The following is a 27,614-nucleotide window of genomic DNA, read 5'->3' as shown; positions in this document are numbered from 1 at the left end:
TGCAAGTGGTTTTGTTTTTGCAGCAGCACAAGGACAAGATGATACCCAGTGAAATCATCTTGCAGTGAATTTTGCACTGACTGGTGGTGAGGACATCCTCCATGGTTGCGCATGCAGCAACAGGGTCCTGCAGGTCCCATCACATCCTCACGGTGACACCAGCTGACAGCACAGCTGTCAAATGACTTTTTGCCCCTGTGGAGATGAGACTCTGTTACAGGCTTGGAAAAGGAATGCAAAAAGGAAGAAATTGCCAAGTACTTCCCTAGCATCATACCACTTCCATGTGTGGCCAGCTTTGGGAATGTGCAGTGATGCTGCCATCAGCTGCCAGCTCTGACTGCTAGAATTCATTTTTTATTTGGTTTTATTAACCTCCACACACCTAGACACAAGCCTGAGATTTACAGCTCATACACAGCAAAACAGGAAGTTTCCTCATCTCCATTTAAGATATTTGCAATCATGCTCTGTGATCTGCTCCATTATGAAATACTGGTCTCCAGTAGGCTGATACGGGAGAAACAATTTCCTAGCAGGTGGAGGAGCCCAGCCAACCCCCTCAGCACCTTGCTCAGGGATGCAGTGCAGCCCCTGCCTGCAGCCCATCTGTGCATCGCCCTGCTCCTCTGCCTCACAGCCTTGGCCAAACACACCTTGCTTCTGCTACAGGAAGCCCTTGCATCTGATTTATCGAATGCAGCAAGGAGGGGGAGTTAAAACAGCAAGGCTGCCCAAAGGCAAGCCCAGTAGAATCAGCTGCATCCTCCAGCAGCCTCTGTCCCTGCCATCCCAAAAAGCCTGTGGCTTGCTTGGAGTGGGTGAGTGAATCTGGGGCAGCTTGCAGCTATGCAGAAGCCCAAGGAAGGTGCACTGCACTGATGCAGCTTTGTGCAAACTCCCCAAGCACCTGCATCTTAATTACTTTGGAGAGCTAATCGCTGACACTATAAAGGTAGCTAAGCTAGCCAGGGTCTATTTTGTACCTTCCTTGCTCCTTTTGCCAGCGTTTCCTTTCAAAGCAAGCCAAAAAGCCAAAAAGATTCCCTTTAATACACTTGATAGGAATTTGACACGAGTGGTGGGCTCTTTCATCTGCTGCACCTTCAGAAAAGGATGGAGATAAAAAGATGAAAGGGAAAGGAAGCCTCACACCCTTATGCACCGTGCTGAGACCTGCTGTGTGCCCCATGTGCCTCACATCCCAGCTTCATCTCCTGCTCTCATAGGGAAGGCAGTGCCACACCAGCACGCTGTGCTCTATTCATCACCTCAGCATTCCCACAAGGGAACAGGGAAGAGTAGAGCAGGAACTGGGAGATAACAGTGAGCCCTGCAGGTCCCAGCCCAGCACACTGACACCCCAGGTCTCTGTCACGTTGATTGGGAGTGGGGAGAAACCCTCTGAAGGAATGTTTTTCGGTGAAACAAAGAAACTGTGCTTCCACTGAAAAGTGAAAAAAGTCTGTTTTGACTTGGATATCTTTTGCTATCGTAAGTGAAGCAGCAAAGCAAATACATTTCATTTAGGTTTTATCATTACGACTCACTCTGACATTTACATTGTATTCAAGTTTTAATATTAATAAGACACTACTGCGTAGTACTTAATACAGAAAAAATTAAATAGATATCTAAGTTAATATTTCACATGCTAAAATTCAAATGGCAAAATCCCTTTGCTCTGTTAAAGACGAAAGCACCCAGTGTTAATTAAAATTTATCTGATGCTACCAGGGCTCTACATCAAATAAATCCCCTGGAAACAAGTGGTGGTGATGCCAGCAGTGTTCATGAAAGCATCTCAGGGGCCCTTGGTGGACACAGGGCCAGTTGGAAGCAGTCCTCGTCTCACACTGCTGTGCAACACCACAGCAAGCACAAGGAAGGGATGGAGCCTGATGGGTGTAACAGCCAGCAGGAAGGGGAGGTTGGTGTTGAACCTGTCCTGCTGGCAGCATCACTGGAAGCCCCCCAAAGCCCTGCCCAGAGCCCATCCAGCTCCCATCCTGCAGAGGACTCCCCAGGGATGGGTGACTGCATCTCTGCGCCCTGCCTACTTCAGGTCATTCGGGAGCCCACCGGTATCCCCGTGCCCTCAGGCACCCACTGCTGCCTGGCCCTGTCCCGTCAGGTGGAGTGAACATAATGGGGCCTGGCCTTCAGCCTGCAGGGCTTTAATAGTCTTTGTAGTGGCTGTGTCTGCATTTCAAAGCAGCTCCACTTAATAGGGCTTTGTCTGGAAGCTGCAGCCATATAATAGGGTTTGAATTTAAACCAGGGGTGTTTAACAGGATCTGATGGTTGTACACGGATCTAATTGGAGCTAATCTTTATAATCCTCCTTTCCTCCCCCTTTTCCAGCCTTTCCTCTCGGCCACTCCTCCCTCATTCCAAAGCAGAGGGCCTGTTCCCTGCCTCAGCCTGAGCCCACGGCAGCTGTCCCACAGCCACCCCAGGCTCCAGGCATCCCCTCTGGATCCCCCTCTGGGGTATCTGCATCAGCACCCAGCTCCTGCTGTGCATCCCCTGTTCTCACTCAGTGCTCCTCAGGAGCTCGCTCAGCCCCATAGCAGGGACCAGCTGTCATACAGGACACTTCACTCCCAGCCCCTGGGGTGACCAAGGGAGCCCACTCCAGAACCAGACATCCTCCTGCCTTCCAGGGATCCTGCACAATTAATTCACTGTCATTTACTTGCAGCTGAATTGTGCCCCAGTGCTACCCCAAGATTTATGCTCCACGTGAGCCTTATTGACAGACAGCAGGGTTGAAAGGTTAGAGAAGCAATATTTTCAGAATTTGCATAAAACAAGGGCATTTTGTAATTTAGCCGATGTAGATTTGGACAAGATTAAATTGTTGGCCATTTTATAATTAGATGGCTAATCATAAAATAACCTTTGCAAGTCGTCAAAAACCATTATTATACAAATTAATTCCTGCTCCATACTAAACTTATTTTACCCTTGTCTTTGAGGATCAGAGGCAGTAAAAAGATCTTTTCAGTAGAATTCATTTGCAGCCAGCCCCACGTTGTTACTGTACTTTATGGATCACAAGTGCTTAATCAATACTGCAGCGCTTTCAGGAATGATGTTCTTGCCTGTGTCTTTCTGGGGCTGGAATTGTTTGGCCAGCTGCTCACAAATCTTTTGACAGGGATTCATTGTTTCCAGATCCCCTCATCTGCAGCATAGGGCAGAGCCATCGGCTGGGCTGCAAGGAACAGGAAGTTTATTGGCATAAAAAGAGACATCCTGGCATACGGCTGGAATCGCTGCTCTTGGTTGGACTTGGCAGGTGAACGAATGGCCCTGGGAAGCCATTAAGAGCAGAGCAGCTGGAAGATTGTTCCTTCAGCAAATGAAAACAAAGCCATTTCTTCCCAAACGTCAGTTTGCCTCTGCATTGTTTTTTTTTTTCCCCTACTCCCAAATTCATTTCCCATTAGAGGGGTGGTTGCATCGCTCCATGGATGCAGATGAAGAACACAGGGTCCAGGGTCCCTGATGTGAACTATTTCTCTGCCAAACTCTTCCTGTACCATATTTTACCAAAAGAACAGAGGAAGATATCAGTGGAAGATCTAACGGCCCCTCCTTTAACCCCAGTCCTACCACTGGGAGCCCACACTAAGCAGGGTGCACTCATTCACACCTCCTCCTGAAGTATGTTCAAGTGTTGCACAGTTGATGGCAGTCAGCTGTTACTTCCCAGGAAACAATTCCCACTTTTTCTGAGACAAAGACAGTGATCCCTCTCTCCACCTTAGCTAAAGCCAATAGAGAAGCCCCTGTGGGTAGCAGTGCATGCAGCCCCACCAGAAGCAGGCCAATGTCCTAGCAAAGCTCACCTGGGAAGGTGCCCCACCTGCTCGGTCTGGGCAGACCCCCAGGCTCCATCACACTTCCCTGACCATGCCAAAAGCACAGGATCATTTGCTGTGACCTGTGGTCTGAGGCTGCCCGTGAGCTCAGACAGGCTGACATTGCATCTGATTCCTATTATTCACAGTTTGGGTGACACGGAACATTAACACACTCTGTGGCACCACGGGTTGATGTGCAATGCCAGGGGCACTTTTCCTAACAGAGCAATTCAGGATTTAAATGATAGCATTTTCCAATCACTTTCCCCCCACTCAATCACTTTCAGCCCTTTGCTGAACTGCCTTTTGCAAAGATGGGGATGCAGAAAGGAGAGATTTACTTGATTTCTTATCAGTGACGCCTTGAACAGCTCGGACCCAAAAGCAAGCCAGATGCAACCAGACCACCTCTAAATTTACCAGCAATGCCAGGCAAAATCCAGCACAAAACCGAGCCACTGCTAAGGTCTTCTTCACACAGGGCCGCCATCAGCATAACCCTTCATTTTGCACCTACACTGAAAGCATGAGGCAAGCATATTTCTAGCAACATCCTCCTGTTGCATTACCCAACTTTGAAGTAACTCATGTCAGAGCCCACCTCTGCTGTTCCCTTCACAGGGAGGAAGCAACAAAAGCAACATCCCAGACTTGCTCCAAGGCTGTGCTTCTGCACATCTCAGGCTTGCTAGGAAGCACTTGCACTTCTAAGGCCACGTATTTATAACACGTTTGTGCTGGAGCCTGTGCCTCACCTCCCTGTTTTATTTTTAATCTTCATTTCATGGAGCTCAAGCAGTTCTTTCAAGGTTCCTGTGAATGATCTTTATCCCTTTTGCAGCTCATTCCGTTCTGTGAACAAAATCCCTGGGTGGCCCTGGATGAAGAAGAGAAAAAGGATGACATTTGAAATGGAATAAGAAATTGAAAACAGAACATACTCTTTTTTTTCTTTTTAAGAAAATTCACAACTCTAAATCTAGCAAGCTGGAAACATGCATGTTTAGCATTTGTAGATCCCCAAATCTTTTGTAGGGAAAGATAAAATTAAATAAATAAATAGGAAAAATGGGTTTGTCTGCATTTCATAGGCAAAGGAAGTAGGATCCTAACCAGGGAAAGGGATGAATTTTATCCTGGTTGAAATAACCTCAACAAGGCAAAGCCAGCCTCCCTTGCATTCTTTCCAGGCCAACTGGAGCATGTAAATTACAATACAAACATCAGTTCTGACCTATTGCAAGGTGAGACAAAAGAGCTGTTTGTGAAAGGTGGAGCAGAGGTGTCTCTTACTGATACGCAGGACAAGGAGGAAACAATGTCCCACTTCACACGGAGCCCTGGAAGAGGCTGCACAGAGCAGGGGCGGTGGCCCCGAGCTGCCAGAGTTCAAGGAGCTGTTGGAGAATGCTCTCAGACATAGGGTTTGGGTAATCCCATGTAGAGCCAAGGGTTGGACTCTGTAATCCTTGTGGGTCCCTTCCAACTCAGGGAAGTCTGTGATTCCGTGATTCATACAAAAGCACTCCAAGAAGAGATCCTGAGGTACACCTCTGTAACAAATGACTGAGACCCATTTATATCTCTTATCCAGGCTCCAAGGAATCATTTTTACGTTAGATTTTTGGGGTATTTCTTCTATTTCGATCCTCACATTTTTACAGAAGCAAAGACCAACCCAGCAGCCTGCCCAGCACTAACCCATCAGCTGCATTCTGCCTGGCAGCAGCATCTCTTCCTCAGGCCTCACAGTGCTTCATGAGTCAGGCAGTCCCCCTACTCAGGCTGCCAGATCCATTAGCTGGAAGGGAAGGATAACACTCACCCTCATTGCCTGAAATCAGGTCAGTCTCCCTTTTGATGGGACAGGATATTCGCCCTCTCCTTTGGGACAGTGTTTGGTCTTTCACGTCTGCTTCAGACCTGTCACACAGGCAGGACACAACCAGCAGAGCTTGTCACTGAGATGTGCAGTTGGCTGTCTGGGGACAACGAAAGAGTCAGAAAATCTCCTTAGATCAGAGAAAGACAAATGAGGAGGTTGAGCAAACTCAGGAGCAGCCCTGGCACAAGGCAGGGAGGGGAGGAGAAGGGGATGGTGGTGCACACCCAGCACCCACCAGGGCTGGGGACAGCACCTGCTGGAGCCAGCCAGGAGCTGCAGGGCAGGATCCTGAGGCAGGAGGGCTCTGCAGGTTGTGGGGATCACTGGGCTGAAATTAACCAGTAAAGAAAACTTAGCAACAGTTAGAGAAAACACTCATTTTGTGCATTTCTGCTTCTGCATGTCCTGAGAAATAGCACTTTCAGACATTAGGTTTCGGACTTAATTCAAACCCGGATTTGTACTAGTGCTGAGAACAGACAAACACGTCAGCAGAACTGAATCTAAAATTATTACTTTTCCCTACCTCCAGAAGTGTCACAGAAGCTACAGAGGCAGCTGTTCATTAGGAGAAGCAAAAGACTTTGGTTTGGATGGGAAGAAGGGCCAAAGTGCAGCACAAAGGTCCATTCCAATCGCTCCATTGGGACTTCTGTTTCAACACTGGACCATAACCAATTTGAAAGCAATTTTAAAAAATGCAAAACCAGTCTGTGCCTCTCCATTTGGGTACCTGAGGTCTGCCCAGGGATGGCCCACACCACGCCAGGCCTGCTGGTGCCTGAGGGCTGCACTGTTCTCTGAGGGAGTAAAGGATTTCTGTCCAGATTTAGCAGGGCTTAAGACTGATGAGGACAGCTTTCCCCTTGACTTTCCACCAACAGACCACAGCTCACACAAGACACGCAGACTGACCCAGCAGACATGAGAACTAGCAATGTCCTCAGTCCAGAAACAGGGGAAAAAATGTGCTTCCAAAGCACAATTCGTTCTGTGTCCAGCTCCAGCCAGCTCTTCATGCAAGCGGTCTCCAACCCTCTCAAAATCTCAGCTAGTCCTCAGCATGTATCTACTGCCCTAAAACCATCCATCTCATAAGCTTCTAAACACATGAATTAGAATGCTAAAAATAAAAATACACGTGGTAAGTTTTACAAGGTCAGTGCTGAGCAACTGCTTGCTAAGCGGCCCAAGCAAGGCAGGAGGAGAGGCACATCACTGCTCTGAGAAATCCTGGGGTCAAAGCCACGAGATGCGAAGCTCCAGCAGCCCCTCACTGCACCCAGGTTTTTCCCCTATCATGAGGTCTCACATAAGCCCAGTGCAGCTTCCCTTCCTGCACACAGCTAGGATAAAGCTTCTGAAACATCACCACAGCAGCTGCAAGTGTAACAAGCTCAAGTTTAGCCATCAGCAGAAAACTTTCTTTTTCCTGCAGGAAAATTTCAGGATCAAATTCAGGTAATTCCTGAAACAGGAATTCCTTTGCATTCCTCTACAGCTGTGTGAAGGGTCAGAGCTCCCTGCAGATGCCCAGCCAATGTCCCTCCCCACAGCCTGCTGCTTGCACAGCGCTTTAGCACCATCAGCTGTGAGAACAAGGCAGAGAAACTGAGCTCCACTGCCAGCAGAACAGGGCCTGGATGCGACAGCCCTCTGAGGGACACCTGCACGATGCATGGGCCATGCTGCCCAGCCAGGCACCAGCCCAGGTCCATCCCAAAAGGGACCTTGCCAAAAAAAGAAAAGAAAAATCCTTGGGTGCCACTTCTCCCCCTTCCCCTCTTTCCTTTTCCCCCTCCTTACCACAATATTTTTGCTTTTCTCAGCTAGGCATGACGTCCCCATTGCAGTCTCAGCATTGTCGTCACCCCAGGAGTATCCGTGGGGATGTGGCACTAAGATGTGGGCAGTGGGCACAGTGGGGGTGGGCTTGGGTTGGACTGGGTGATCCTAGTGGTCTTTTCCAACCTTCATTCTATGATCCTATGATTCAGGAGCTCTAGCTCCAGAATTCCTCTCTCACCCCTGCTAAAATTGATCCATTTCCCATGCCTGGACTCAAACAAGAGCAATCTGCTTCAAATTAGGAATGCAAAACACAAAACAAAGCTGGGAAGTAATAATAATAACAACAATAAAATATCCAACAACCTGGGGTTTTCTGCAGCTTTTCTCACAGCAGGGCTGCAGAGGGGATTTCTCTCCAGCGCATCACAAGCACAGCAGCCCCTGGGACGCCTGCTTCCTCATCTTTTGCTTAAAGTTAAACCTCCAGGTCTCTCTGGGAGCACTGTCAGCACTGCTTAGGACAGCACTGGAACCCCATTTCCCCGTGCCCAGGTTCCCCAGCTCCAGCCAGAGGGCCCAGGCCCCTACAGCCATGGTGAGCTGAACGAGATTTTACTGGAAATAAACTGGAGTATCTGAATTACGAATTAAAAAGCAAGTCTAGCTATTTTTCCCCAGCAGCAGAACAGTGCCTATTCCTGTCCTCAAGCCCAAGGATGGACAAGCCAGGTTGGTAATATCCTCAGAAGGAGCTCCATTTTCTAATTAAAAGCTAATTGTCTTTTTCCTCATTAACTGTGCTAACCTTGCTCATTTTCTTTTCTATTTTTCTGCCCCTCAATCTTTCTTAATAAGCAATCTGCAATGTGGGACACCCAGCTCTATCTGGATTTACAACATTAGAGTAGCAGTTAATACTTCTCAGCCTCATAATCCTTTAATTTAGGGGCAGCTCAAACATATGCACTGGGATCGTGCACTGATTTATCCTGCAGCAGAGCCGCAACACCCGCTCAGGACTCAGCTCACATCAGTGCAGGAACTCAAATACAATTTAGTATTTATTTATTTTAGTGCCAAGAGCACTAAACCCAGAGAGCAGCGTCCTCTTGTCCCACGGAGGAAAGCCAGAAGCCACACAGGGATGGCAGAGCTCAGGGCATGTGGAGGAGTGGTTGAGACGAGGCAGTCCTCATGGCAAGCAATTCTGTGGATGATCTCCATCAAAACTCAGTACCCCGAGGGCTCAGAATAAAATAAGAATCAACACGGGATGCGTCCAACACAATTAGGGAAAAAATATCCCAAAGGTACCCAAAGGCTGCCTTCCACCACTGAAGCCAAAGGAGGGAGAGTTTTACAACGATTTCTCTTAAAATAACAACAAAATTGAAACTGCTACAGCCAGGCTTTCAGACAAGCGGTCCCAGCCGTATTTCCAAAGCAAACACTGCAGCACAGAGAAACAGAAATAAAAATGACTTCATGGATTTGCTTTGGCCCAGCGCTTGTAGAAAAGAAAAATGAGCCAGCCTTCGAAAACTCCCTTGTTTCCCAGGATCCAAGGTTTTATCAACAAGTTTGTTGGTAGGGATTTTTTGGCTCTGTATTTCTGCTATAAAACGCAGCCCGAAACAAGATGCACACAGCACTCCTGTTTGCCTGCCCTGTAAAGGGACTGCAGCGTCCTCCACTGAAGAGGCTCAGGGGTGCAGGGATGCTCACCCTGCACTTTGCTGTGCTGCCAACCACCAGAGGCAAGCCTGCCACCATGGCTTTGCTGGCTTACAAAGGTTGGCACATTGCAACACAGAGACAACAGAGCTTGTTTGCAGAGCCACTCATGCACCAGCCTGGTCAGTGAGATGCTCTTCATTTTCCAGCACCTTTCCAATTACAAACAGTTGCATGTTGCTCCAATCACTGCATTTCACTTTTGGCTACGTAAAACAGGGCTCCAAATCACCATATTGCACCAAAGTGGCTGCACACGCAGCTTTGACTCCTAAAGGAAGTAGGACAGAACAGGCTCTGCTATACAAGTTGCTATTTTCCAGCCCATGCTCACAGCAGCACCCCATCCCTTCCCCGTGCCTTCCCATGAAGTGGCCAAAGCCATTCCTAAACTAGCAAACTATTGAGGGGAATAGGAAAACCATCCCTCCTCCCCTAACTTGGGAAAGCTAACAGAGAAAGCCTACAACTTGCCAGGAAATAAGATTCCACATGGAAACAAGTTGCCTGATGAGCTATCCTGTCTTTCCCACCTCTGCATCAAACCCTGTGCCCATCTGCTCATCATTTGACCTCAGTGTATCTCAAACATCACCTACAAAAAAACAGCATTACCCCTTGGGTCCAGACTAGGCCCATGCTTAAACATTAATCCCCTCCAGTTATTAATAGCTGAGCACTTTGTTCAGCTGGATCGGCCTCCTCCACCCAAGGAACACTGACTCAGGAGCCAAGGTCTGCACTGCAGGGGCTCCTCAAGGCCAGAGGCTCACAGCAGATGTCCAAGGCTGCAGCCACGCTGACCTGCCTCAGAAATGCTGCAGTACACAGCATGCTCTGCTGCTTCTTGCCACCCCAGCACAGCACTGCCTCCCTATGCACATTGTGAGGCCCCAGGCAGAGTCAAAGCAAGTCTGAACAACAGGGTGTTGTTAGCACCATTGTTTATTTCCAAAGGGAGCAAATCCCTGGGAAGAAGCACCCGCTGCTCCCATTGTGCAGCATGGCAGTACAAACAGCCCTGCAGGGCTGGCCAGCTCCAAATGCGAATCACTCCAAAGCACATCTCTCATGACAGCACATCATCTTCACCCTAGAGGCAAGGAGGAACCACCATCCCCTGCAAAAAGCCAGATGAGGAGATGCATGGGAACTTTAACAAGAGCCATTCCCAAAGTACCAGAGCAGCCAGCATGAAATCCAGCAGCCTTCAAAGTCTGTTTCCAGTGCCTGATGTGCATGCTTGAAGGCGAATCAGATTCCTGTGCCTGCAGAACCCAGGTCTTGCTGAGTGCTCTTGCTGTCAGTTCTCCACCCCTCCCTCATTTGCCTTTCCACAGGGATTCCAGAACTTGTATCCGACATTTTAGCCAGCAGTTAACTCAATTTATTACAATACAGATCTAACCTGGGAATAGAAGGGAAAATTCACCCCTACATGCTATGGCCTTGCAGAGGACTTTTTCCCCCCCGGCTTTCCCTCCTCTTCTTTTATAAGAAAATTTAAAACATAAAATAAAAAGAGCAGAACAATCCTTCACGATAAGATTAAGGTCCTTGACGTGTGACTTTGTTTCAGCATGCCCAAGAACTGTCGTGCTTTCTCCTGCATGAAGAGTTGGTCTCGGGTTCCACCACAGGCCACCGCCTTCCAAGCCTTGGTCATCTATGGAGAGAAAAGAAAGAATACACACAACACAGCCCAGGGAGAGGAAGGTGCTGGGGACCAGTGAAATAAACACAATATTGACATACTGTTTTAAAACAATGTGCATAAATAAATAAAAACTATCTGCTCCCAGGAAAAACAAAAATCTCTAGCTTGGGGTGCTATGTTCAGCAGTTTCCAGTTGAGTGTCCCATTGCAGAACCACCCATAGGCCTCTTTAGGGCTTTCTCCAGCTTGTCTTGGGACCAAAACCCCAGAGAACAAGCCCACTAAGCTTCACTGTGCTGAACAGAGCCTGGAGGGATGAAAGGAATTCAACAGCAGCTTCCAGGTTTACTGCTGATCAGCTCAACGCCCATGGAAGCTGCTCAGCCCCAGACCTTGAAGGGTTGGATTGGTCAGAAAGACCATCCATCCTTAGCAGTAATTTAGTGCCTGTGGCTTCGACAGGGCCTCACACAGCACGCAAGAAGAGCTGAAAAAAATCAGGTGTGCTTCAGTCACTGAGTAAAGCAAGAGCCCCCGTGACATGCTTTGCTATGCTAGGAAAACCTCTGCAATCTTCTGATAAATGCAGCAAAACAATACATACTGCCCTCAACTGGAAGTGCTCGTTTGTGTGTATGGCAAAGAACTGGAGCATGATGTGCAGTATTTGCTAACAGTAACGCCCCATGCAGACACAGCATGGCTTCAGGGATAATTTAGGTTCAGCTCACAGCTAAGTGAGCATCCTTAATCTATAGCTGCCACTGCTAGCAGCACTAGTCCAGTACAACAAATCCCAAGAGTCCAGCAACACCACAGGCAGCTCTGCTGTTTTTGGGCTATGGAATTTCTCAGCACATCTGTACTCTGCCACCACACAAGCTGACTTACTGCAACCCTTAAGTCATTTCCAGAGCTTTATTTATATGGATCTATTAGCACCCAGAGCAACACAGCTCTACCTAGGACAGGAGGAGAAATGGAAGTGTTTAAGTGGGGTCTATTTTGAGAAGGGGAAGGAATTACACTGGCTGAGGAGCACTTATTTGTCAGGAAGAGCTTTCACAACAGACAGCTCTAATCCAGAGACAGATGCTCTGTTTATCTGAAGATGGAACGAGCCAAGGCTGCTCTGTAGAGACTTTCCTTGCATCTGAAAACACCTCTGTGCTAGCCCTCAGCTCTGGTTTCACTCCTCACCTAGGAAAATGTGTATTATATAGGCATACCTTTATATATATAGGTATATCATCCTACTAGAGAATTGCCATGACTCAGCCCAGACAAATACCTGCAAAAATCATGCCCTTCTCCAAGGCACCCCACCAAATGAAGGAAGGATCAGATTCTTTTAATGCACTGTCTGAAACTACATCAACTAGTGAAGATTTTACGAAGAACACAACCATTTATGTCCCAAAGGTTAAATAATTCTAAGGTCAACAGACCTTAAAAGCACCAATCTCAGCAGAGGTTACGAGTTATGCTTGAAAGGCAAGTAAACATCATCCACTGGAGCACGGTAATGCCACTGTTCAGGTAAATGCCAGGACAAAGGCAGCCCATGCTGTCTGTGGCACACAGGTTTCATTACAACCTAGAAATACTCCTCACAGGGGTGAGAAATGCCTCCTTGGTACTCACAATATTGTCACAGTCAGAGAAACAAAGAAGATTAATCTACTGTTGTCCACCCAAGGAGTGATTCCTAAAAAAGAAGTTTACTCCACTGCTGGGTTAGTCTAAATCCCTTGATGGGCTGAGACAGGACACAGATTTCCAGGAAGAAATCCAGGGCCAAATAGGCCCTGCAGGCCACAGCTCTGATGAACCACGGGGCTTTGAGCCCCAGTGGAAGGGCAGGTTTGTGAGAAAAGCAGAGGGAGCTGCAGTGTGACACTGCTAGATCAGCATCTCCAAAACTGAGTGCCAAGACAGCCCTGAGAGCATACAGATGTCCACACAGGAGCACACTATGTTCCTCTTGAGCTTGACCCCCATAACTGTCCTCCCAGAGAAGAACAGAGGCAGCACTACCAGCTGATGTGCTGCTGGAAAGGAATAGCTGCAGGGCTTACTGGTGCCGGTGGTCTGAAATGGCTTGGCATTTTCCTGTAGGACATTTTCTCTGACTGCACTTGTACAAAGGCTCTGTTGAGCAAGCCAGAGTCATTCTTCCTGTTTGAGGAGGAAAGGTTCAAGGTTCTCGACAGGAAATTCACAGGCTGCAGAAAGAAAGAAAACAATATAAAGGAAAAAGTCAATTTGCACTAACAGTGCTGATACTTCTCCTGGCCAAAAGGTCAACTAACAAATCTCAGCACTTCATCCACATGTTACAAGGCAATCGCAGGTGGCAAAGTCACCACTGCTTTGCACAAGATTTCTTTGGAAAGCTTACTAACCAAAACAGACTAGCTGACAAAAAAAAAAAAAAAAAAAAAAAAAAAAGCAGAAATGACTATAATATAAGAAATAAGTAATTGCTGTGCTAAAACACAGCCTTTGTCTTCTGAGATGAAGGTGCTTCTCACCCCTGCAACCAGCCAAGGAAACCTCCTTGAGGTTTTGAAGAAACCTCCTTGAAGAATGAGAACACATAAGGCTTCTCCTATCCCACAGGTAGGAAAGCAACTGGGTAGCAGTCAAATCACAAAGGAATTTGCATCTCCTTCTGCAGGCAGCTTTCACACATGCATTTCTGTTCATCCAGAGCCTTTGGCCTTCAGGCTGTGATTCAGCCTGCACCATACCTGAACTTTGGATCCTACAGCCCTTGTATTAAATTGCTAATGTTAAAAACAAAACAAAGTCTATTTCTGCTGTTTCGAAGGGATAGGGGTCCCAAACTTGCTAAAGACAGAAAGCAGCAGCAGTGGTGCCAGCACCACAAGCAGCTCAGCAGCCAAGTTTGGTTTTCAGCCCTGCTGCAGTCAGTTCTATCCCTGCTGATTGCAGCACCCCTCACCTGGGTTCTTTTGAAACAGATAGTTTTGGGGAGGGCTGCCATATTTTGCGTCATATCTTCGTCCACAATATCCAGGGCCAGCGACTTCCGGACCTTCTTGATGGGACTCCTGCGCAACTGTGGAACACAAATACAAGTGTGAGCATGAATCAACTCAGTGAACTCCCATCCTAAGGACCAAGGGTGCATACCGAGCCCACAAAACCCCCTATCTGCATTGCACTAGCACCTCGAAAAGACATGCTGCTGCCTTCCCCACCACACAGCACAGCAGCTTCTAGTGCTCCCCCCGCTGGCACTAAGAGCCACTGATTTAGAAGGGGAAACTCAGAAGGGAAGGTCACATCACCTGGGCCTACTGAGCCACGAGACTTTTTGCACCAGACTACAGCCTGTGGGGAGCACAGCTTGCCACAGATACTTCAGGTCTGACTGTATCTGCTGGCACAGCCCTGAGTTCTGCATAAACCAGGCCGCAGCCGGCAGTATTTTAAGCAGGCCTTAACCTCAGGCATACAAGCAGATTCACTCACTAAAAGGCAGCAACCACATACTGGAAAACTTTGGCATAAAGAGCAGGATGAACACAGCCAGCAAAAATACCTCTCAACAGCACAGGACAGCCCAAAAAAAGATACTGAAAGCAAAACCAGTTTACCCCTTGTTTCCTTTTCTGTTTCTCAGGCTTCACGTCATCCTCAATAATAAGTTCAATGCCAGCTTCACTTCGGAGCACCTCTTTCAAGTCTTCTTCCAGGTGAGGAGTCTGTGGCTGACGCAAGAAGGGGAAAGAACACAAGACTGTCATAATTTGTACATCAGGCAGATTTAAAATTCCCTCAGAGGATAATAGGGCCAGGGTAACCCACAGGAGCTCACAGTGGAAAGACAAACATTACAAAGTATTTACTTTCCAGCAGGAAAAAACATTACAAGATTTCTGTTAGCCTGACAGATTTACTGGATCTCCAGGCAAGGGAGACGCTTAGCAGTTGAACCCCCAGGTGTGCCATCAAGAGACCAGTGTGCACTGAAGGCACAGTATACTGAAACTGCCATCCTCACAGCACCCACATTAAGTCCACGTTAGAGATCTAGGGATGCAGTGTTTCCTTGCTTTCCCCAAGGTCAAGAATAACCAAGCACTGAGGCCATATTCAAAGGCTGCTTGGAGTTTGGGGTATTTTTTGGTTTTGTTTTTTTTTTTTTGACTACTTTGCAGAGGAGCTAGAAATCCTGTGGCTATTTACCATGATATATGTTTGGTATGACAAGGTCTCCCTCCCCATCATCTCAGCCCAGCACTACCAAACTCTACCATGTTGCTATTCAAATAATGGCTGGCTCACAGCTCTGCTGCAAACTACCCCACACACCACCACCAGCAAGCAACAGACCTGTTCAGTACATACCAAAGGCCTAATTGGTCCATATTTTTCCAGAGCATTTTTGAAAGGTGTTGGGGTATGTGGAGTGTTGTCCACCACGTATTTCTGATCTGGTGTGACAAACCTGCCAGAAGAGAAGTAGAAAAGATTAAAGATCAGACATGCTGTACATCAACAAAGTAAACCCCAGCCTTCCACTCGCACTACACGGACTGCCTGCAGAGTCTCACACAGTGACAGCAGAAGCCATACGTCTGGGTAGGGCATTCCTGGGGCATAAGCAGGGCCAAAGGCTACCAAGAAACCTTTAGTAGGGAAAATATCTCAGAAATGCCAAGTATGCTTCTCCACTCTGTCAACTACCAAGCACCCTTCTCAGAAAGTGATACAACACCTGCAATACTGGCATGACAGATCCCTGCAGGCCAGTGCTACTCCACAGTGCTTCTGCTAGCAGAGCTCCTCATGGCCAGCCAGAGCTTTGTGTCAGTGGAAATCCCAACACAATTACACCTGGAGCAGCTAAGCCAGCTTACACCAATGGGATGTGGTTGCTGCTCTGGGTCACATCAGTTTTGTTAGCACAGCCAGCACCTCCACAAACTGTGCTGCATCAGACAGGCCTGCCAGCAGGACACTCCCTGTGCAGGACACCCTCTCTCACCTGGCTGGGATGATGCCTCAAGATCATGCCCTGGACTGCCCCACAAGTCAGAGGGTGCAGATCTAAAGGGATGGATCTGAACAGCCTTTGTTGAGCTGCTTCCCAGCTGGCAGAGGGCTCACAGCATTGTAACGCTTCCCAAAGGCGTGCACAGGAGGCATCAGCCAACCAAGCAGCTGAGCACAACAGCAGTCATTTGGCTGAGGTCCCTACCAGATGGGACACTTGTTCCCTGCAGCAAACAGAGAAGCTGTCTTTGAGTGCCACACCAATTTAAGGAAATCCCCCAGCCTGCCTTGTCACTCTTGGTTGTGCCAGCTCCAGGGAAGTTTTGTTTGACTCGAATCAAACTCCTGTGTGAAAAAGGACACTGCTCAGGTTGGGATGGGAAAGAAGAAATACAGGACTTACGCTGAGTTTTTCTGGAGCAGAGGAGTCTTGTCCCTGTGCAGAGGGGTGGTGACAATCACCTTCTGACTGCACACAGGCGTGGAGGTAAGAGATGGGTTCTCCAGTTCTAGTGTATCTTGTTTGGTCCAAAAGTTTAAGAACTGCATGACATAGGGCAGAAAGAGGAAACCAGTCAGTTCCAAACTTTCCAACGTGGTATCATCAGTCAGAATCTTTTTTTTTTTTTTTTTAAAAAAAAAAAAAAAAAGGGGGGGGGGGGGCACGGGAAAACCCTCCCATACTGAATGGCACTCACTGGAGGATCTGCCTCAGTAAGATCAAGGGTGACCTTTGTCAAAATCAAGTGGCAGAAGGGGGATTCATCCTAGCATCAGCTGGGATGGCTCTTACTGAGATAGTCCATTAGGTGGACTAAGGCATCAAAGAAGGTGCCTCACACCTACAAAGTTCTTTCCCAAGAGGTAAGCAGATACAACCAGTCAGCTACAAGATGGGAAGGAAGTCTCTGCTCACACTGGTACAGATAAGGTCTAGCTGTGTGGTGAAGGAGCAGTACCACCAGCACAACAAAAAGCCTGCTCTGAGTTCCAGTCAGCAACCACAAGGTCACTTCAAGTAACACAGACAATTGACTGTAATAAATAAATGAGCTGTTTGTGTTACATTCAACTGATGGCATGGGTTCAGTCTGAGACTGATCTCCCAGGTGACTGTGGAATCACAGAATTGTAGGGGTTGGAAGGGATCTATCAAGATCATTGAGTCCACCCCAGCTGATAAAGCAGGTTCTCTACAGTAGATTATACAAGAAAGCACCCAGGCAGGTTTTGAATATCCCCAGAGAAGGAGTCTCTACAACCTCTTTGGGCAGTGTTTCACAGCACTGTCACTCTTAAAGAAATTTTACTCACATGGAACTTCCCATGTTCTCAGTTTAATACTAGGCCTCTCAGTTTCTCATGGCAGAACTGCACTACCCAGGTTTCACTTTGAATCCCCAGTTCTCAATGGCCTTGCATTCAAGGTTGATCTGAATCTGGGTATCAGAGTGGCTCATTGTGTTCTACCACGTGTCACTGGGGGCAGCAGAAACACCAGAAATACAAAGTCCTGGAAGGTTCAGCTAGTGGCACAGGGAGAGTGTGTGAATGACAGAGCAGCTGTGGAAGCTTTGCTAGCTGACACAGCAGTGCAACAGGATTTATCTTGTCTTATTGACAGAACTTCACTGTGTCAAGGTAGGAGTCAGGGGATCTGAATGCTGCAGCACTTCAGTAAGGTGTTTGTTGTGAGACCAGGTATGGATGCTACTACAGTCATGGTAAACATGGGAAAGTCCTAAGATTACTTTGTAACAAAGACAAGGCCTGTGAGCACATCCCTGTGCCATCAACTCACAGATGTGCACCAGCAGCTGCTGTCCAGACAGATGATTGTGCTAAAAATAAGAAAGGAAAGCCACATGCACTGTCACATCACTGCTATCCCATGCCAGGGCAGCAATGCCCACACACGGTACCCTGGACAAGGAAGCACTGTGCTCTCTCCTGCAGTGGGCAGGTGCAGATCTGCATAGCAGTGCTCCTTCCTCATAGCAGGCACGTGGCCCCATCCATCATACAGGGTAACTTGGCCTGCGCTGCAAGCACTCCTGCTGAGGGAACCATAGGCTGCTGCTCTCACAGAAAGAGCAGCACTGAAGACAAGCAGTGCCAGAACCCATCTCTACACCTTCTTTTACCAGAAACACACATACCCTATGCACTGGAACTGCCTAATGCAAGAGAAGAGAAACGCAAAGATGGCAGAGCTGGTGAGATTACAGCATTAAGGCACAGCATTGACATGCTTATAGTTCACAAACAAACCCAAGCAGAGGAGCTCAGGCTGGCCCGTGCCATTCTGTACCTGAGATGGAGAGAAGGGCAGTGTCTTGACAGGTGTGCTCTTGGGCGTCATGCTGTTGCAGGCGTCAAGGAAGGAGAGGCTGGTGCTGGGGGCATTCTCCGTGACTGGGGAGAGGGAGATTTTCCTCTTCTTCTGCCTCTTCAACACAGAGGGCGGCGTGCCAAAGCTCACCTCCGCATGTGGCGAGATGGGGATGAGTTCCCCCTTGCTGCTCTTGCTCAGGTCAGAGATGGTGTGGCCATCCAGGCGGTACTCAGTCACGTTGGGCAGGGATGGCGTTGGTTTGCTGGGCGTTTGCTGCACCGGGCTGTTGCTGCTGCTGCTGCTGCTAGCAGAGGGTTCCTCAGGCAGGTCAAACTGGGTCAGGTCACACCACCCATCCGGGTCCTGCATACAAGAGAAGCCATCAGCAACGGCCCAGGAAAGAAAGCTGAGCAGCTGACTGGTGCAAATACAAAGGTTAACTGCAAGGTGAAAAAAGCAGGTATGCAGACTGCACTGCCTTTTGCAAGGAGCCTGGCTACAGAAGAAATCAAGCTCTCTTTTCTCTGCAGTCAACACAGCTGAGAGTCAGACCACAGACCTGATCCAGCTGAAAGCTGTTTGTGCACAGGGCGTTTTTTTCTTTTTACGCTAGGTTGGTTTCCCAGTTCAGTTCACAGCACAGCTGCAGCACACAGCTGCATCCACACAGAGGGAGCAAAACAGAAATGGTCGGGGACAGAGTCTGAAAAAGGTGACTGTTGCCAAACTTGGTCACACCAACATGGGTGGATGGATACAGGGCTACTCTGTAAAGCACACTGTTGTAAACAGATGAAAAATAGCCAGAACCATTCACAGCTCAACCCCATCAATACAAGTACCATTCCAACAGGCCTCTAAGGACCCACAAATTGGCCACTAAGCCTCGGGCACAAAGTCCTTCTTTACATATCTGAAGTGAATATTTCACAGATAATCAGCTCATGAACCAGCTATTTCCCTTTGTTGGCTGCAAAGTGTTCTGTGGATGAATCAAACTGGAGGCCAAACTAAAGGAATCCACACAACTCTCCTTATACCTATGGTGATAAGCAAGGTGACCCAGCAAGTTCACTCAGTGGAACAGCGGTGGAAATCAGGTCCCGTAAGCCTCCCGCCACTAGCTGGAGGAGCAAAGGTGTGCTACTTACAGATTCAATCATGTCCAGAGCTTCATTTAATGCTGGGACAGATGTAGGACACAAATAATTGGCAGCTTCCACGACCCATTTGTACGGAGACGCGACAGATGCCGAGGCATCCTCAGGCACCACATCATCTGCGGTTCCTTCCCCGTTGTGCTCGGCCAGGTCAGCAGCTGGCAACTCTGACGGTAGCTCCTGCAAACCTGTCACCTCCTCATCGCTGACGTCCTCCTCCTTTATTTCAGAGATATCAACTGGCCAGTTTGGCACAGCCGTCTTCACACAAACAAGAAAGAAAGTGCAGCCATTAGCAGAAACCAAGCAAACAAGATCAAGCCCTAGGCCATGAGCACTGATCCTTCGGCCCACTCACTCCTCCTGCTTTCCTAACAGCCATTTGGATTGTCTCACAATCCTGTTCTCCCTCATTGCTCTGTGGCATACACCACCTGAAGGAGCCCATGCAAATTAAGAGAAGGACTATTTAACTGAAGATGTCTCTCAACAGTATCCGGAAGGAAGTGGAACAAAGGCTGGGCAGGTAGCAATAACTCTACACTTCCTCTGAAGAGCCTGTCTTTGAAAGTGTCATGCTTTCTTCATACAATATGTATGTGTACTTTTCCTGCTTTCCATTTTAAAGGAAGGGAACTCAGTACCTCTTCATCATCCCCCCCCATCACTGCACAGCCTGAAGCAACCTCTCCCCTGCTAGCAAGAGCATAATGGATCCCCCCCAAAATTTTCAGACTCCAATACAGACTTGACACTGGGGTTAGCAAGATAACAATAGCAGGCTGCTATCTTCCACTTGGGTAACACACTTGGGCACACATACCTCCAACTCCTGGAGGGAGAGATCTCCCAAGAGTCAGTGTCTTGGAGAAGGCACAGACTCTTTATATAAACCCAAAGGCAGTGTTAGAGGCAGCAGCAGGGTGATAGAGCAGCTCTGATGCACATTAGCAGAGCAGAGACAGACCCAACTGCCCACATACTTGTGCAGTACCTGGCTCCCGGCTCTTGTTCCACTTTGGCTCTCATTGTCATCCACTTCCACGAGCAAATACAGTGGCTGGGACTCCTTTGTTTCATTGAGGAAGCCTCCCGTGTCCACTTTGCGCTTGATGGTGGAGTTCCAGTGATTCTTCACAGCATTGTCAGTCCTACAGAGAAAGCAGAAGAAAATAAAAAGTTGTTATTATCAGCAGCCTTAAAGCACAGCTAACACCTGTGAGCTCCCCAGCTTCGTCCTGTGAGACCAACACATAAATCTCCATAAGCCACCCAGCTCCGACGGTACCAGTGAGCAAAGACACCCTACCTCCCAGGCAGCAGTTTGGCAATCTCAGCCCAGCGATTCCCCAGGACCTTGTGGGCCTCGAAAATGATGCGATCCTCCTCCTCTGTCCACGAGGATTTCTTCACCTCAGGGTTCAGGTGGTTATGCCAGCGTTCCCGGCACTGCTTTCCTAAGCGTCCTTTCAGGTGCTTGGCTATCAGAGTCCATTGTTTGGTGCCATATTTTTTAACCAGTTCTATTACCTTTGAAGAAAATAGGAAGGAAATAAGGAAATGGAGCAAAGGAGAAGGTCAGCACAGGCATTGCTTTGCATTTCACCTGTGTTGGAACCAGGTACAGGCAGACAGAGAAGGATCCATTAAGGCAAAAAAGCTGGAGGGATGCAGCACTGACAAATGACAATGTCATTGACAAGTGAAAAGCGTTTCTGTGAGCAACAATTCAACCAATTGCCTGGAAGAAGCAGTTTTCATGCAGAAATTTTGCCACTTGACACCTATGGATGCAGATGATGGCTCACAGAGGGCTGGGACAGAGATGGGCAGGTGCAGCGAGGAACAAGTCAGAGCAAAGCATCAAGTCTCATGTGCTCCAAGACTCCTCTGCTTTCCTCTTTCCCAAGAACCTGGCTGCATGGACCGAGTTCCCACTGTGCCTACAATCCTCTGCCTGCTGGAACAGCATGGCACAGCCTTCCTTTAACAGAGGGTCCAACTCCCTGGAGAAGACACAAATTTCAGATCCATGCCCCGCTAAGGTCAGAACACGTGGTGCAAGCACTAAAGCAGAAATGAGCAAAATTCACTTAAAAGCCATCTGCTTTGCAATTTCCTCTTCACCAAGGGATTTGACACACCTGCCTGAAACCCAGTGCAAATGCTTCCAGGTAAGGAATCTTTTTTGATTGGCCTGAAATACATCCATGCAACATAGCAATGTAACATAACATGCTGCCTGCAGCATTTAGCCTGCCAAAATCTCAGAGATGGGCCAGATGACTCCAAAAGACTATTTTCACTCTGTCCAGCAGTGCTTAGCTGAAAGGAGCAGGTAGCAGGTGCAGATCCTGCTCACAGGGCTCTTGATCTATAGCTAACATTCCAACTACTGACTGACTGCCTAGGGCAGAAAAACGGGCCACAGATATCCATGTCCAGGGACCTGGATAGTTTGCAGCACAAAGCTATCCACGCTGGAGCCTGGCTTGGCTATGATGGCAATGGGCATCAGGACTAGGTTGGCTGGCCATCAGGACATAAAATGACAAGGGGAAAATAGGCAGCAACTGTTCTGTTGTAGGAAGGTAGGGAATTGTTATAAGCCTCCTCAGGAAGTGTTTGACATAACACAGATGGAAAGCCCAGAAGGCAGAAGGAATTACAATGGGTGCAAAATGGAAAGAAATAGGTGAGCAGGGATGTTACAGGGAATCTGACAAACTAAGAAATTTCACAGCAGAACACACATGACTAGGAATTAATTTCAACTCTTCTTAAGGATGTCTGAGCTGCTTGCTGTCAGCTCACTCTGGAACCAGCAGAGTCTTGGAACTCACAGCTCATCTGTCAATCCACCACAGCACAGAAAAAGCCAGATTTATTTTTGGTTAGGTTCATCATGGCCAGGTCAGACAGAGAACCGCAGGCAGATGGATGAATTAATTCCCATTTCTGCTCTCTTCCTTGCTAGCTTACAGCACTGTCAGCAGTACAGTGTGAAAGAGTGTTCAGCTGAAGATGCCTAGGCCTGCTTCTGCTTGTCATGACCATGGCTGCATTAGGCTGCTCAGAACAGGTCAAGAGTGGAGCTTTTGTGAGTACCCACAACTGGAAAGAACTACCTACAGTCTGTAAGACCAGAGAGTCTGACACCTCCACTTTGACAGAGGGTCACAGCCCAATGCTCAGATCCTGTCCTTGCCTGACTTACCTTTTGGTCCTCCTCTTTGGTCCAAGGGCCCTTAACCAAGTCTGGATTCAACACCCTCAGCCAACGGTACTGACACTGCTGGTCACTACGGTTCTGTGGAAAGGAATCAGAGCAGACATACATTAGACTGGAGGCTCCAAAAGCCCCTGTAGAAACACAGCAGTCCTCACACACACAGTCTGCCCATGGAAAAACTACACAGAGAATGCATACTATGGCTATAGTAGAGGGTATTGGGTATAGAATACAGGGACAGGAACTTCAGTGTCTCACTCCAGCTCCCAACAAACTCATACATGAACTCCTCTAAGCAAGAAGGATGTGTCACCCTGCCCTAGAGAGCACTAAATTTGTTCAACAGTAGCAGCTACAGAACAAAGTCCCACCATACAAGGTGTTGCATAGAGACAGTAAGCAACCTGAGCACGAGAATCAGCATGCAAACACTACAATTCCCAACCAGGCAAAGGGGCACTTACAGGAAAGTGACTGGCCAGGAACTTCCAGTCATTCTGCCCATAATGTCTTACTAACATCTTCAGCTGCTCATCCTGCAAAGAACAAAGACATCCACTGAGCAAAATGTGCCACAATTACCCCAGGGCTAACAACATCAAGAGAACAATCTAGATACTTTTTTAACTGTTAATCTTTTTATATCTGCATTACAGGGAAGAGGGTATATGAGTCCTTCAACAGTGCCCCACTGCACAGAGGCCAGCTAGAACACTTTTGACTCAGAGCTCTGTACTAGGGCAAGTTCCTGGTGTGTGCATGATGAGAGCAGAGTACAAAACAAACTTAGTTGCTGTGATCACATTCAGGCTCACGCTGAGCTCTGTTCCAAAGTAGTTTGGTTCAAACTACATAGCCAGAGCTACCTGCTTATCCAGCCCCAGTATGCCTCTCACCAGGCAGCTCATCTCCCAGCTCACATAGTGCCTTCACCTGGCCAAAGAAACAGACTGTTCTAAGTACACTGCTACTAACCAGGCAGTCTGCTGCCTTTTTACACTGACAGCTCTACAGCACTTCTCTCACAAGCCCTGCACACAGGTTTTCCTGCTCTTACACCTTGCACAAAGCCTGCTATGGGCTTCCTTGCCTGTGGGCAAGGAAATGAAACACCTTGTGGATGGGCAAACAAAGGTAAGAAATAATTCATTGCCCAACATAAGCCCGAGATTTTGATCTCTGCACAAAGGCCACTCTTACTCCACATTCAGAGCCCAAGGGAAATGAAACGCTTTGTAGCTTTCACAGAATAAGAAAAAAGGACTTTGGAGGGAATAGAACTAGGGCAGAAAACATGCCAGCTCATTTCAGACTCTTTGCCACAGTCCTAATGGCCCCAACAGTGTCCAATTTGACTACAGAAGAGGGCATCTGCACTGCATGAACCAGCTCCAGACCTCCGCCACCCTCTAGCACCTGCTGCAGGCAGCTGACACCTTGCTGTCAGCCCAGATGCTGAAGTGGTCAGAGCTCTTCACTCCCCAGGCTTCAAACTCGCCTGACCTTCCTCCCATCAAGGCCTCAGAAAAACAGACAAAGGGCCTTTCCCAGCAATAAGACACCATGAGTGGGTGTTGTGGCAGCAGGCGAGGAGCAGGATGAGCTGCTCACCCTAAAGACCTACCAAACTCCACCCACAGCCCTATCAGCAGCGTGCACCCTGCCATCACTCACCTCCTCCTGCGTCCACTTGACCTTGCACCTGCCATCCCGCTGCTCGGGCACATCCGAGTCAGTGTCCTGGCAGTGCAGCTCATCCTGGTCCTCACTGCAGAGCAACAGACAGAGCGTTATCCCATTCCCTCTAGGAAAAGCAGAGGGAGCTGCCCCCCCGACCAACACACACACGCAGACCCTCCCTCAGCCTCCCCGCAGCCCTTCAGCTCCAGGACCCACTGCGCGTTTGCCAGTCTCACAGTGACACTGAGAATGGACGCTCCTTCGGTTCCAGCCCATCAGCGCGGGCTCCGTGAACCCAGCCCCGCTCCATCCTCCTCCATCCAGCTCCCCAGCGTCCTCCCTTACTGCATTGGCACAGCGGGCCAGGGGCCGGACAGCTGTGAGCCGCCGGGCCCAGCCCGAGGGCAGAGCGAAGAGGCGGGCGGCGGGACGGCAGCTCTGGGCCGGGCTCCGCCACCCCATCCACACCTCTCGGGGACACCGAGAGCGAGACCGCGAGACCCCATGAGCCACAAGCACCCCCCACCATCCCCAGCGAGAAGCCGTCGGGCCGTCCCCGCGCCGGGGAGCCACTCACCCGCGGCTGCGGCGCGCCATGGCGGCGGGGCCGGGCGGCGGCGGCGGCAGTTTCCTATCTCGCGCCAACGGTTGCCCCCCCTCGCGCGGGGCCGGGCCGCGCATGCGCACAGCGCCGGCGCCCGCACAAAGAGGCGCGCGCGGGAGGGCGACCTGACGCCTGTGCCCCGCCCGAGCCGAGGGTGAACCCGCAGCGCAGCGGGCCGCGGCTCAGCTAACGGAACGAACGGAACTAACGGGAACTAACGCGCGGCGTTCCCGAATGAACTGAACGAGGGAACCACTCGTTAATTAATCTGCCGGCACTATAAAAGCACTTTAAGCAGGGGTGAAGGAAGGGCTGCGATCCTGAAAGACACCTATAGGCATTGAAGGCAAGTAGTGCTCTTCTTATTTCCCAGATATTGCTCCATTTAGAATCTCAGAATGGCCAGGGTTGGAAGGGACCTCAAAGATCGTGAATCTCCAACCCCCAGGTGCTACTTAAAGATTTATTTAAGCAGCGTCTGGGCCTCTTTGAGTGTTTCCCTTTGGGATGATCACATAACTGTCCTGAGTAAACCCGTGTGCTCTCTGCTTTTGCTCTTAAAGGGCTCTGTGATGAGATTTCTGATGCTGTGTGTCCCCAGGTCATCCTGGCATAGCTGTGTCTGTAAGGCCTCTGTGCTGCACATACTGGGATGCAGCCTGGCTCCACCTGGGATAAATGCTCTCCTGACCTCAGGAAGGGGAATAAAGCCTCTCTGATGGCCACCCCAGGTGTCCCCTGCAGCAGGGATGCTTTAAGACTCCTCGCACCCAGGAGAACAAAGCTAATAGCACTACGCAGATCGAGTGAGCACAAACCTAGGGATGCTACCTTGTCCCCCTGCCTAACAAGGGGTCTGAAAAGTCATTTCCTGGTGCTGCAGTGCAGGTCCTGTGCCCCATTAGGAGATAGGGCAGGAAGGTGCCCTGCCTGGGTCTGAGGGGCTGCTAGTGGGGATAGCCTTTAAACTGTGTGCTCCAACAGGGACTCCTGGCTCCTCCAGCCTTGTGCCATGCTGTCCTCCCAGCAGCACAGCATCCTGACCATTAAGGACCTCCTGGACAACGGATTTGTGACGGGGGCCTCTGTGCACACCCACTTCTCTCCTGTGTGCAGTTACTACCTGAACTCCAGTAGTGCCCCAAAGCAGAGTGCCTGGGAGCTGCTGGCAGATGCGGAAACCATGAGGGGCAGCCCTGTGTGTATGGTGGCACAACCCATGGACAGCGGAGTGAGGGCCGGCCTGAGCTCCTCAGACCTCAGCTTCCTCTCCTTCTGCAGGAGCCCCTTCGGCCCTGCTGTATTCGACCTGCCAGCTGTGCCTTGTGAGCTGCCTGCTGGGCCTGGATGCTTGCTGGATGTGACATTGAGGAACACCTCCACACCATGCAAGGCTAGGAGGAGCCTCCAGGAGAGAGCACTGTCCCATAGCACCGAGCTGCTGAGTGACCTGCTGTCCCCTGGCAAGCCCCCAGCAGCCAGGTGGGAGATCTCAGAAATAAAGCCTCCCCTGGACACCAGCCTGCCCCTCGATATGAGCTTCCTGGGCTGCTCCAAGCCAGACATATCACCGCTGGGCACCCCTGTAGTGCTCCCTGTGTCCTGGCCCAGGAGACACGTGGCTCTGTCCCATGAGGCCCAGCTGGGCGATACAGAGCTGGGCTCTGTGCTCCTGCGCCAGGCCCCGTGATGCCTCAGCCCTGGCAGTGGTCACAGCTGCACGGTGTGGGGTAACGGTGAGGTTTTTCTCCTCAGCGGGATGTGACTGTGGTGGGAAGCTGACGGCAGAGCCCCATGCTCTGCAGCCCACAGCCTCCAGCCCAGCTCCCCGCTCCTAACCTACTGCTGTCTTTTGTATTAAGCTAATAAAGCTTTCAACTTCCCCCTCTGCGCCTTTCCGCAGGCCGGGCCACGCTCAGCGCCCTCCAACCCCCTGGGCTCGTTCTGACTGACGGAGTGTGAAGGCCCTCGGCCGGCCCCGCGCCACCCCGCCCCAACATGGCCGGCCCGGCCCCGCTCCCGGCCGCGCTGCTGCCCGTCCCGCGCCGTTACCTGCCCCGCGGCCCCGGCGGCCGTGCGAGAAGAAAAGCCGCATCCTGCCCTCCCCGGCTCTGCTATGCGGGAGCCGGGCGGCTGCCTGGCCCGCGGGTATCTGCGGGGCTGGGGCTCGGGATCCCTCTTCTGGCACGTGGGGAGAAGCACAGGCAGAGCGCGGGGCTGCAGGGGCTGCCAGCTGTGAGCTGTTTGAGATTTTCTTGCTGTTCGAACTTAAGTTTGTACTTCAGCTTTGAGCCTGGCAGAGCGCTCCCACCGCACTCCTATAGCTGCTGGAGCTGCTCTTCCTACCTCGCTCTTCCACTCTTCTTTGTCTCTGAAGTTGCTTGCTAACGCCAGCTTTCAGGGCATCTACAGGTTACAGAAGAAACACTATTGCTTCTCTCCTTTCAGGGATGAAAGGAGAAGTGGTAAAATACTACATGAGAGTAAAAGGGGAAAGTAACTTGTATCCAATTTTGTCAACAGCAGCAACTGTTAAGCCCAGTTACCTTTGCTGGGTGCCTTCATTTCTGATGGCTAGCTTCACTTACTGAAAGCCTTCATTGCATCAAACTCCTTCCAGTTTCTGTCAATCAGCT

The 27,614-nt window shown here is 49.6% G+C and overlaps 2 protein-coding genes across 4 annotated transcripts; one reads left to right on the top strand and one right to left on the bottom strand.

Moving 5' to 3' along the window:
- On the bottom strand, positions 1–27,112 carry MYBL2 (MYB proto-oncogene like 2). 3 transcript variants are annotated; one of them, XR_006171415.1, is made up of 17 exons: positions 24,952–24,979; positions 24,369–24,462; positions 23,159–23,230; positions 22,680–22,772; positions 20,772–20,992; positions 20,457–20,613; positions 19,454–19,723; positions 18,279–18,665; positions 16,371–16,510; positions 15,320–15,419; positions 14,566–14,679; positions 13,908–14,024; positions 13,018–13,164; positions 10,691–10,948; positions 5,698–5,854; positions 4,628–4,749; positions 1–195 (listed from the first exon to the last, which is right to left on the bottom strand). XR_006171415.1 is itself a non-coding variant. In XM_042834550.1 (14 exons), exons 3-14 carry the CDS (start codon positions 23,213–23,215, stop codon positions 10,820–10,822), a joined length of 1,932 nt encoding a protein of 643 aa, XP_042690484.1. In that variant the 5' UTR covers positions 23,216–23,230; positions 24,369–24,462; positions 27,031–27,112; the 3' UTR covers positions 10,224–10,819. The 3 variants fall into 3 exon arrangements, 2 of the variants coding, with proteins under 2 accessions (XP_042690484.1, XP_042690483.1); XM_042834550.1 differs by lacking the exons at positions 1–195; positions 4,628–4,749; positions 5,698–5,854; positions 24,952–24,979 and adding an exon at positions 27,031–27,112 and having other exon boundaries at positions 10,224–10,948; XM_042834549.1 differs by lacking the exons at positions 1–195; positions 4,628–4,749; positions 5,698–5,854 and having other exon boundaries at positions 10,224–10,948.
- On the top strand, positions 25,135–26,822 carry LOC122168889. The gene is made up of 2 exons (XM_042834551.1): positions 25,135–25,324; positions 25,963–26,822. Exon 2 carries the CDS (start codon positions 25,991–25,993, stop codon positions 26,666–26,668), a length of 678 nt encoding a protein of 225 aa, XP_042690485.1. The 5' UTR covers positions 25,135–25,324; positions 25,963–25,990; the 3' UTR covers positions 26,669–26,822.
- Positions 27,113–27,614: the final 502 nt, after the last annotated feature.

The sequence above is a fragment of the Centrocercus urophasianus genome, unplaced genomic scaffold, assembly GCF_019232065.1.
Source record: "Centrocercus urophasianus isolate 14NV4802_14NV808 unplaced genomic scaffold, USGS_Curo_1.0 seq_47, whole genome shotgun sequence".
Lineage (NCBI taxonomy): Eukaryota > Metazoa > Chordata > Aves > Galliformes > Phasianidae > Centrocercus > Centrocercus urophasianus.
The sequence above is the reverse complement of the archived record's forward strand: the minus strand, read 5'-3'. Positions and strand labels throughout refer to the sequence as shown.